Raw genomic sequence first — 10,873 nt, 5'->3', positions numbered from 1 at the left:
AGCTTGTCGATCATTCAAAACGCTATATTTACTAATTATCTAATAACTCTTAATTATTTTTATTTATTTATTGTTCAGTTTTCAGTACACTATAGTGTTTAAGGTTTTTTTTTGCATAAATACTAATAACCTGCAAATACTGTATAAACATTTAAAAAGTGTTATATATATAAAATCTTGATTCTTAATAGTCAACAGTAAACTACTACTATTAGCAGTATTACAGTATTACTGTAGTTATGTCATGTAGTTTACTGTTTACTATAAGAAATCAAGTTTGATTTGTTTGTATCTGTTCACTTACCCAGAGACAGTTTTGTCTCGACTGAAAACACACAATCTCTCTTGCTGTAAACTGTACACGTGTACTGTCCTCATCTTCAGCTTTCAGATTTTTCAGATGGAGCGAGAAGTTTCCATGTTGGGTCTGATCATTAAAGAAATGAGCTCTGTTTTTATAATCCTCTGCTTGACCCTCTCCATCTGGATACAGATGAACCAGAGTCTGTGAGTTTCTTCTTCTCCACTCCACCTTAAGATCTGCAGTTACTAAGTGTGGAGGAACATGACAGGCCAAAAGTGCTGAACCTCCCAGATGAACATCACGGTTAGAAAGATTCTGTACAATGAAACCTGAAACATTAAAAGATATTTCACTTCAAACGTACGTTAATTGTTGAGGCAATCACACAAAGTTTTTAATCACACTAAATACAGATGTAAATCATACTCATCGTCAACAGACACCTTTTGATTAATTTAATTATTCGCTTCAAATTAAACTTGTTCCTGTTATATCTCTACCTTTAGTAGATGATCTGCAGTAGATGAGGCAGACAAGCAGAAGAGCAGACCCAGATGCAGAAACACAGAGAATCAACACCAGTATGTAAAACTGATAACCCTGAAAACATGGTTATGGACAGTGTTATTGATATGCATGTTTCTTGAATATATTCAAGTAGGAACACACACTTGCTGAAATAATAAGGGGATATTCCATTGCTTTCCACTGTTTTTTTTTGTTGCTAATTTTTGTTGCATATTATTTAAGACACTATTTCATCTGATTTGTGTGATAATGAGCTGTAGCTGATAAAAATAACCATCGGTTTTGCTCTTCTGGTTAAGTATCCGAGTTGTCAATGCTGGGAAATTACCATAGTGTAAGCACAGCTACGTGTGTATTAAACGTTTTACATGCAGATTTTTTGTATCATAAAATTTATCATTAGATGAGAGACATGTTCAGAACATTCTCTTGTGTTTTTTGCTTCCAGGGACTATTTTTTTGCATTTAAAGAACTTGCTTCAAAAAGTAACATTTCAATACATTTAATATTTTGTGTGGTAAGTTTTACAAAAGCAATAGGGTACTTGAGGCAGTGCTGTGTCTTATAAAGTAGAGTGACAAACAAGAGCCATTTTCCAAGGATGTGTTCTCAAATTCAAATTCAAATTCAAATTTTATTTGTCACATACACATACATACATGGTACGACATGCAGTGAAATGTTCTTTACAACCGTCCAGCATCAAAATAGAAAACAGAATTTAAATATATATAAATATAAAATATAAAAAAATATGTATAAAAATATGTATAAAAAGAAGTGTGCAAAGTAAAGTATAAAAATAAAGTGTAAATAAAGTGTAGAATATAAAATATAAAGTGTAAAATGTAAAAGTGGCTGTGCGAATGTCCAGTGCAAAGTGGCTAGTGCAATTGTCCAAAGTAAGTGGCGAGTATCTGGGAAAGAGGGGTGAACATGGGAATCCCGGTGATTAGGTACTGGGTGTTCTCTGGTTCAGACTCCGAATGGAAGAAGCTCCTCCTCATTCTCTCTGTGTTTGCCTTCAGGGAACGAAAGCGCTTTCCTGAACGCAGCAGAGAAAATAGTCCATTGTTGGGATGGCTGAGGTCTTCCACGATCTTCCTGGCCCTGGTACAGCACCGCTTGTTGTAGATGTGCTGCAGTACAGGGAGCTCAGTGCGGATGGTGCGCTCAGCTGACCGCACCACCTTCTGAAGGGCTCACCTGTCCTGCATGGTGCTGTTTCCAAACCAGGAGGTGATGTTTCCCGTCAGGACACTCTCGATGGTGCAGGTGTAAAAGTTCCTGAGCACCTGAGATGGGAGTCTGAAGTCCCTTAAGCGCCTCAGATGGTATAGACGCTGCCGGGCCTTCTTCACCAGGGTGTTGATGTGACAGGACCAAGACAGGTCCTGCGTGATGTGAACACCCAGGTCCGGAAACTGTCCACTCTCTCCACTGGGGTCCCGTCGATCTTGATGGGATGGTAAGAGCGCACCTGCTTCGTGCTGAAGTCCACTATTAACTCCTTTGTTTTGCTGACGTTCAGGAGCAGATTGTTCTCCTGACACCATCTCTCCAGGTTGTTGATCTCCTGAAGGTAGGCCATCTCATCGTTGTTGGAGATCAGGCCCACCACGACAGTGTCGTCAGCAAATTCTGCAGGGTGGTTAGCTGGTCTTAGCTGGTTTAAGCTGAAAGTAACTTGTTTTATTTGGTCTGACCAGCCTAACCAGCTGGAGAGTGACCACAACCCCTCTAAAACCAGCTTGCCAACCAGCTTAAACTATTTAAGACCAGTCCGGGAGACCAGCTTAAACCAACCAACCAGCCCAGGCTAGTTTGCTTTACACAGCATGTAGCCTATAGCACTACAGTAAAATTACTAGTCTGATTAATATAACACACACACACACACACACACACACACACACACACACACACACACACACATACATACATACACTCAAGTTGAAGAATTTGTTAAAAAAATTCTCCAGGTTTTTAGATTGTAGTGTGACGAGCTTCCCGAGGACTGATCAGTGTCACCTTGGCAACCAATGCCGTACACCCGGCTGCACTCATCACAAGGCGATCGGTCACACCTGCAGCTCATCAAGCCTGGGCTATAAAGCCACAAGTGGCAGAACTGCAGTTGAGCCTCGACACTAATTTTCTGTTTCTTTCACTTTTCCAGATAGCAGCGTGTGACCTACCGCCTCACAGAGCACACCTGGACCCACTGCACCAAGGAGACCAAAAGACTGAGCACTTTGAAGCACTGGACACCCTCTGGGGTCTTTATTTTTAAGCTCTCCTTGTCATGTGATTCTTCACCCCGTCACACTGGTGGAGAATGTGGGCAAGGCGGAGCTTAGACAGCACAGATGGGTAAAACCCATGATGTCACCCTCTCTCGCTCAAAAGCCTGGGATAACCCAAGCTGGAATGGAGGAATGACGGAGACTTGCTCCCAGCCACCAGAAGGGGGTAAGGGTAAGTGACATTTGCTTTTGCTGCCATTTAGCCGGTGGCTCGTTGAGCTTGTCGACTAATTCCTGGTTTCTCTGTCCCGGTGCGAGAGGAAGTTGCCCATAGAGGAATCCCTGCTCCGCCCACTCCGACTGCTGCAGCCTGGTTGAGGAAGGTAGCACTCCTGTATGGGCGGTGACCGCTTGACGGGGTTGACGATTGGGGAGGGGAATGTGACGAGTCGGCTGCCCCTCCCCCTTGATTGTCATCATCATCCCATTCCTTATTTGGCGCCCTTCACCAGGCTCCCGATGGGAGTGGGGACAGGTATTGGACAGGTCTGGCACACTTGAAGTGGATCGAGCCTCGTCACCACCGCTGTTAAATGCCGAGAGCACCACTCCTCGAGATCGGTCTCTTCCACCGTGCATGCACGCTGGTGTCCTCGTGGGTCCAGGAAGGGTGTGTTAAGGGAATCCCACGTCGCCAGAGAAGTAGGCCGTCGGACTGCCATTCAGAGGAAGCTACCGGACCAGAGAGGGGAGCATGTGTGGCCGCGGACTCTGCCCCTTATCTGGACCCTTCCCTGCAGCAGCACGACGATGACACCAGTTCCACCATTTATTTTGAACACTTCCCTTTCCCTGGACACTTTATTTTGTATTTTTATTAATAAAAGCCTCTCCAAGGCCTGACACTACACCCACTGTGTCTGTCGTAAGCTCCTCCTGTTAGAGTTATGTATTGACATTATGCAACTTTGATCCTTCAGTTTCAGCTTCCATCTGGTATAACACGTCTTGTTCTAGGTCATGACATGACATGGCCTCTATATAGTATCTTAGACTGGTATGGGCGCCAGGGGAATCTGAGGGAATGAAGATTCTGACGCACAAAAAAATATGTGACTAGTCATAACTTATGTGACGAACATGTCTGAAGTCTTTGTTTTGCCTGTTGCTTTTACTTATCTTGCTCTGTCCTTTCCTCTATAAATAAAGTGACTTGCTATCTGAGCTTCGGAGGCAAAAGCAGGGAAACGGAGGCAAAAAGCAGGCAGGGAGGCAGGGAGGCAAAGGCCTGCCCGGCCCCGGTCTCGGCAGACTGGGATCCGTCTGGAGGCAAAAGGGAGGTTAAGGAGAAACCTGCTTTTCCCCGCTTGCAACCGACAGCGCAATCCTTGCAAGCTAAAATTCTAAAACTTGTCTTGTGTTTTATTTCGCCTTGAATTGATCCTTCCTAAAGAGCCGTTTGAGTGAAATAGTCTCAACACCTCCCATCACCTACAGTCCGAATTCAGCACTTTTTATGCAGATTTTAGATCATACAGTGATGCTTTTATTTTAATCCTCTGCTGAAAAATAGAAACCATTGCATAATTTGTGATGGTTTCACTAGTTATAATGCAAATGCACTACAGGAAACCAGTATGTCATGATTAAAATGGGATGGTTTGTAATTGTATTTGTAGCAGATTTCTCTGGTTTTTATTGGTTTTGTCAGCCAGGTCACTGCAAATTTTTTGTTTTGTAAAAGTGACAGGATTGCTGTAATATTGGGAGATAATAGTGATAAGTGTTAACTTGTTAACACTGCCCCACGACTGTTATTAATAAAATACTGTAGAGATCACTAACGTTACCAACTGGGTAGAACCATTATCCCAACCACTGTAGATAAATTCACAAATAACCTACCAGATCTATCCGACCTGCTCCGCAAACCTGAGAAAGCAGATGATCTTGAGCAAATGACCAGCAGTATGTGCAGTATCTTCACTCGCACATTAGATACTGTCGCTCCCATCAAGTTAAAACAGATTAGAGAGAATAAAAGTGTACCATGGTACAATAGTCATACACACTCTCTAAAAACAGCTACTCGTTCACTAGAACGTAAGTGGAGAAAGACTAAGCTAGAGGTTTTTAGAATTGCCTACAAGGACATTATGTGCACTTACAGACAGTCACTAAAAGCAGCCAGAGCCGAGCACCTCCGTAAACTCATTGAAAGCAACCAAAACAATCCGAGATTTTTATTTAGCACAGTGGCTAGATTAACAAATGATCGGTCAGCAACAGAACGCTGCACACCCTCTCAGTTAAGTAGCAATGACTTCATACAATTCTTCACTAATAAAATAGATAATATCAGACTTAAAATAACAGAAAATCAACCCTTAACTTTGTCCTATAGTCCAGCCTCACTCAGTACCCAGCAAATTCAGTTACAGTGTTTTGCAACCATAGGACAGGAAGAGTTCAATAAACTAATCACTAAGTCTAAATCTGCCACATGTGTATTAGATCCTATTCCAACTAAATTTCTGAAAGATATATTACCAGCAGCTGGTGAGCCTCTTCTAAATATTATTAACTCCTCCCTATCGTTAGGTCACGTACCCAACCCATTCAAATTAGCAATTATTAAGCCTATGATCAAAAACCACAACTTGATCCTAATGAACTATCTAATTACAGACCGATATCAAATCTCCCATTTATATCAAAAATATTAGAAAAAGTTGTGTCAGCGCAGCTATGCTCCTTCTTACAGATGAATGATGTCTATGAGGAGTTTCAGTCAGGTTTTAGACCGCACCATAGCACAGAAACCGCATTAGTTAAAATCACTAATGACCTGCTCTTATCCTCCGACCGAGGCTGCGTCTCGCTACTCGCTTTATTGGATCTCACTGCTGCATTTGACACTATAGATCATAATATTCTCCTGAGCGTTTAAACACCGCTGGTGTACAGGGACAGGCTTTAAAGTGGTTTAAATCATACCTATCAGACCGTTATCAATTTGTAGATATAAACGGAGACCGCTCTACTACAATGCCCGTAAAGTGTGGTGTGCCTCAAGGATCAGTTCTAGGCCCCTTACTGTTCTCTATATACATGCTGCCCCTGGGGAACATTATTAGGAAGCACAGGGTTAATTTCCACTGTTATGCAGATGACACACAGCTATACATTTCATCTAAGCCTGATAAGTTATCAGAAATGTCTAAATTAACAGAGTGTGTTAAAGACATAAAAGACTGGATGACTAGAAATTTTCTTCTATTAAACTCTAATAAAACAGAGGTGCTCCTTATCGGACCAAATTCATGTTTGCAGCAAATTTCTGAGCTCAAACTACAATTAGATGGATGTGATATAAACGTTACTCCGACAGTTAAAGACTTGGGTGTGATATTGGACAGCAACCTGTCCTTCGAACACCATATCACTCATGTTACAAAATCTGCCTACTTTCATCTTAGAAATATTGCTAAACTCAGACACATGCTCTCTCTCTCAGATGCAGAAAAGCTAGTTCATGCATTCATGACATCTAGACTGGATTACTGTAATGCCCTGCTCGCTGGTTGTCCAGCATCTTCAATAAACAAGCTTCAGTTAGTGCAGAACGCAGCCGCTCGAGTTCTTACCAGGACAAGGAAATATGATCACATAACCCCAGTTTTATCCTCCTGCACTGGCTGCCTGTTCATTTCCGGATTGATTACAAAGTACTGTTACTGACCTACAAGGCTCTAAATGGTTTAGCCCCATTTATCTGACCAGCCTTCTGTCTCGCTACAACCCGTCACGCTCTCTAAGATCTCAAAACTCAGGGCTCCTGGTAGTTCCTCGTATAGCAAAGTCTACTAAAGGTGGTCGCGTTTTCACATTTGGCACCCAAACTCTGGAATAACCATCCTGCAAATGTTCGGGATCAGACACACTCTCTCAGTTTAAGTCTAGGCTAAAGACATATCTTTTTTAGCAAAGCATACTCGTAAAGATTAACAGAAACCTATGCTACAGTACATCGTGATTCCCAATAGTATGAATGGCCGCTACTCTAATTATCCTTTTGTCTCCACCTCGGGATGTACATCCCGAGGCATCTAGGTACCGAGCCTCTCCAGTGGACCCAGTGAGGAGATGACCTTCCTGCGATGACGTCGAGGAAAACTCAACCTTCTGTCTGGACTAAATCTATCTTGGACTTTCTACATTGTAATTCATCCAGCTGTTTTGTAACGCATCCTGTTGTGTGGTGACTTGCTTATGTCTGTGGAACGATTTGCTTTTGTCTTGTAATAATTTGCTTTTGTGAAGCTGCTTTGGAACAATAGCCATTGTAAAAAGCGCTATACAAATAAACTTGAATTGAATTGAATTGAATCACTACATTATATTTCTCTGCAATGAGTCTGACACAATCTCTGTGTCTGTTTTGAAGTGAGCAGAATGTTAGCACTAACAAGCCATAACTGGCAAAAAAAAAAAAACGTCGGTTTTACCCCTTGGAGTCAAATATTGCGCTGCAAATTAACTTGTCTATAACATGGCAAATGACGGCCACTTAATTATTACCTATAAAGCAGTTTTATTTATTGAAATAAATCAAAGTCACTTTGCTGCAAAATCTGTAATCTTAATGAATTTTTTTATGACTCACCCAGTCTCTGTAGTTCTACAGTAGTATTGCCTGAAAGTCCTCCAGCTAACACCTCACACATATAAACTCCTTTATCTTCAGTTCTGACACTCTTCAGTCTGAGAGAGAAGTTTAATTTGGAGATTTCATCACTGAAGAACTCAACCCTGTCTCTGTATCGCTCGTTTGATGCCTCTGGTAAAGCCGTATGCTCTTGGTAGAGCAGAACCATAATATCCTCATCTGTTTTCCTCCATGAAACCTCTTCAATGTCTTGAAGTGTGATGTTAGAGTCAACAAAGCAGTTCAGAGTGACGTCTTCACCCACAGACACTGATACAGAGCGACTCGATCCTGACACTCTCAAACGCTCTGAAACACAAACAGTGTAAACCTTCACTAAGTACTTCCTGTGAAACCACAGAGAAAACTACGTAAAGAAATGTGATCATTACTCACCAACATCAACCTTTATTTCAACCATAGTTTCTCCAGACTCCCGCTGACCGTGAACTGTACATGTGTACTGTCCTCATCTTCAGATCTCAGATCATCCAGACGGAGAGAGAAGTTTCCATGTTGAATCTGATCAGTGAAGAAATGAGCTCTGTCCTGATAATCCTGCTGCTGGGCTTCTGCTCGACTCTCTCCGTCCTGATACAGATGAACTAAAGTCTCTGAGTGTGTTCTCTTCCACTCCACCTCCAGATCCTTTATTGGTAAAGATTCATCAACAGAACAGAGAAGAACCACTGAAGATCCCAGAGGAGCAACCACAGGACCAGACGGACCATGCACAGTCAACCCTGTTTTTCCCCAGAGAAAGAGGAAGCGGAAGAGAAAAGTTTTATAAACATTGTTTTGTAGTCAAAAACCAATAAAAATTACATCTGTATTATTTCTTGTATTCAACATAAACCTTGAGTAAACTCTGAAGTTTTGACCTTGACACTGATTTGTTTGTTTGTGTGTGTGTGTGTGTGTGTGTGTGTGTGTGTGAGAGAGAGAGAGAGAGAGAGAGAGAGAGAGAGAGACTCAAAAGCTTTGTGGAAAAACAAATTCCTGAAATTGCAGTGTGTTTTATCAAAAACACAAAATGAGAGAAACTCAACACTATCACAAGTGTGAGATATTTAGCATTGATTTGTTCTTAACCTGTCCAGCAAAAGGGATTACATCAAATATACAAATCCCTATAATTTTGTCAAATTCACTTCTGTTTGTTGTTTTTCCACTTCACAAGCAAAACTCTTTCACTTTCTTTGTTGTAAACTCTGGGTCAAATCAGGTAACCAGGAAATACTACCCGATTAACAAGTCAAAGTACAACAGAGACTGACACACCTCAACATGATAATATCTGACATGAATGTTACCAAACCAACATTAAACCAAATCTAAACATCTTCAGTTTCAAGAGGTGCATCATGGGAAGCATTTAAACCAATCTTCCTGTACTCTCTGCTCCAGCTCATCCACAGAAATATTCTTAATTAAAATTTAAACTTCAAAAAAAAAAACATTTGTGCCTTTTATTTTGTTGTGTTCCCTTTTTCACTTGCTTTAGATTAAATTGAACCAATTATGTACAAACCATTTTAATAATAATGGTAACTAACACAAATATAAGTTTAGCCTTTTGCTCTTCAAAGTCAAACGAATGTTTAATAAGACATTGTGGTGCATCTGGATGTGCCAAAACCTGTTTTAGTTTACTAAGAAACTAATCAAGACAAACCGGTTCTGATTAAGTTGAAAAAATTAAAAGCATCTCTAAAGAAAATGCTTGTCAAATTAACTCCAAATTAAATCAAGCTCTGGTTTCCCTTTCAGTTAAAACTATTTTTAATACAATATAATATAATACAAGGCTACAACCAGAAGACAACAAAACAACAAAAGTATCACCAGCTTCATGTGTTTGCAGATATAATAACCGCAAGGAGCAGAAATCAACATCTGCCTGACTACTAAAAGCAATTAAAAAAATACATCTGAATAAAGGCTGTAGGTACATATCTTATCATCATTATCTCAAGTAACTCAAACAATGAAACTGTTGAAAGTGTAAGACATCAAGCAAGATCACGTTTAACTTGATTAATAAAGCAGGAGACTCATCTTAAGGTGCTCCTAAATATAGCCTACTAAAACACAGAGATTTTACACATAAAAAAGAAAATAATAATAAAATGTATATTTTAGTTAAGTATTCTGTAATATAATCCGTATATAGGCACAAACTCATTTCAAGCATTTAAGCAGAAGACTCTACAGCAAAAAGTATTTTAAAGATCACAAGCCACATAAGTTCAGTCAAATGTGCCCAAAACTTTAACTGACACTGTGTGCATGCAAAGATTTAGAATTAACTTGAAGAGGAAAATAACGTACATACCATCTGATAATACTGGAATCACAGTCACTAAAATGATCATAAGCAGATCCATGTTCAGCTGAAGTTACGATCATCTCTGCCTCGTCAAAGTGAAAGTGATCTGGTGAAATGAAGGACTATTAAACCTGTAACCTGAGAATCTGCGGCTCATCCAGATAAACCGGTTCTGATTACAAGGAAAAACATCATAAAAAAAAAAATTTGTAAAGGAGTATACTACAGCGTTTTTATAAGATTAAATGGGAAGGAATTCAACCCTAAATCAAAAATGTGTTAGATTAATGAATTATTGTCAAGCATTGCCTTGCCTCCATTTTTTACACTTTTGGTGACAAGGATAAAGTACTTCTGGTGAAATAGATTCAAATAGATTGGCAAAGTGAGAAAGTCCTGCATAGACTATCTTTACAAAAGCCCAATGTTCTGAACTGTTGAACTCATTGAAGAAAACGTTGATTTTCTGGAAGCGTCTAGAGCATGTTTCTGTCTTGAATGAGATCACAGATGAAGAAACACCGCAGTAGTCAACAAGGAGAACAAGGAGAATGTACAGCCACTGTAATCTGAACAAAGTGCTGGTTGTGGAAGCTGTTGCCACAAGGCAGTTGCCCGGGCAAGGGCTTTCCCAGATAAAAGAGTAATAACATAAGCCACCTTGCTACGAGCGGTTGGGAATTTGCTTGGCTGCAGTTCAAAGTGCAATGAACACTGTGTGAAGAAGCCCTTACATCTGCCAGGGCTTCCATCATAC

The 10,873-nt window shown here is 40.5% G+C and overlaps 1 protein-coding gene across 1 annotated transcript; it reads right to left on the bottom strand.

Annotated features, from left to right (window-relative positions):
- Nucleotides 1-491: 491 nt before the first annotated feature.
- Nucleotides 492-10,252, bottom strand: LOC122330397 (butyrophilin-like protein 2). The gene is given in 6 exon segments (XM_043227358.1): nucleotides 492-633; nucleotides 805-904; nucleotides 7,746-8,096; nucleotides 8,184-8,258; nucleotides 8,261-8,530; nucleotides 10,123-10,252. Coding segments are annotated over 5 exon segments (846 nt in total). The 5' UTR covers nucleotides 10,175-10,252; the 3' UTR covers nucleotides 492-633; nucleotides 805-806.
- Between the last annotated feature and the right edge of the window lie 621 nt (nucleotides 10,253-10,873).

The sequence above is a fragment of the Puntigrus tetrazona genome, chromosome 3, assembly GCF_018831695.1.
Source record: "Puntigrus tetrazona isolate hp1 chromosome 3, ASM1883169v1, whole genome shotgun sequence".
In the NCBI taxonomy this organism is placed as follows: domain Eukaryota; kingdom Metazoa; phylum Chordata; class Actinopteri; order Cypriniformes; family Cyprinidae; genus Puntigrus; species Puntigrus tetrazona.
This window is presented reverse-complemented; position numbering and strand designations above follow the sequence as displayed.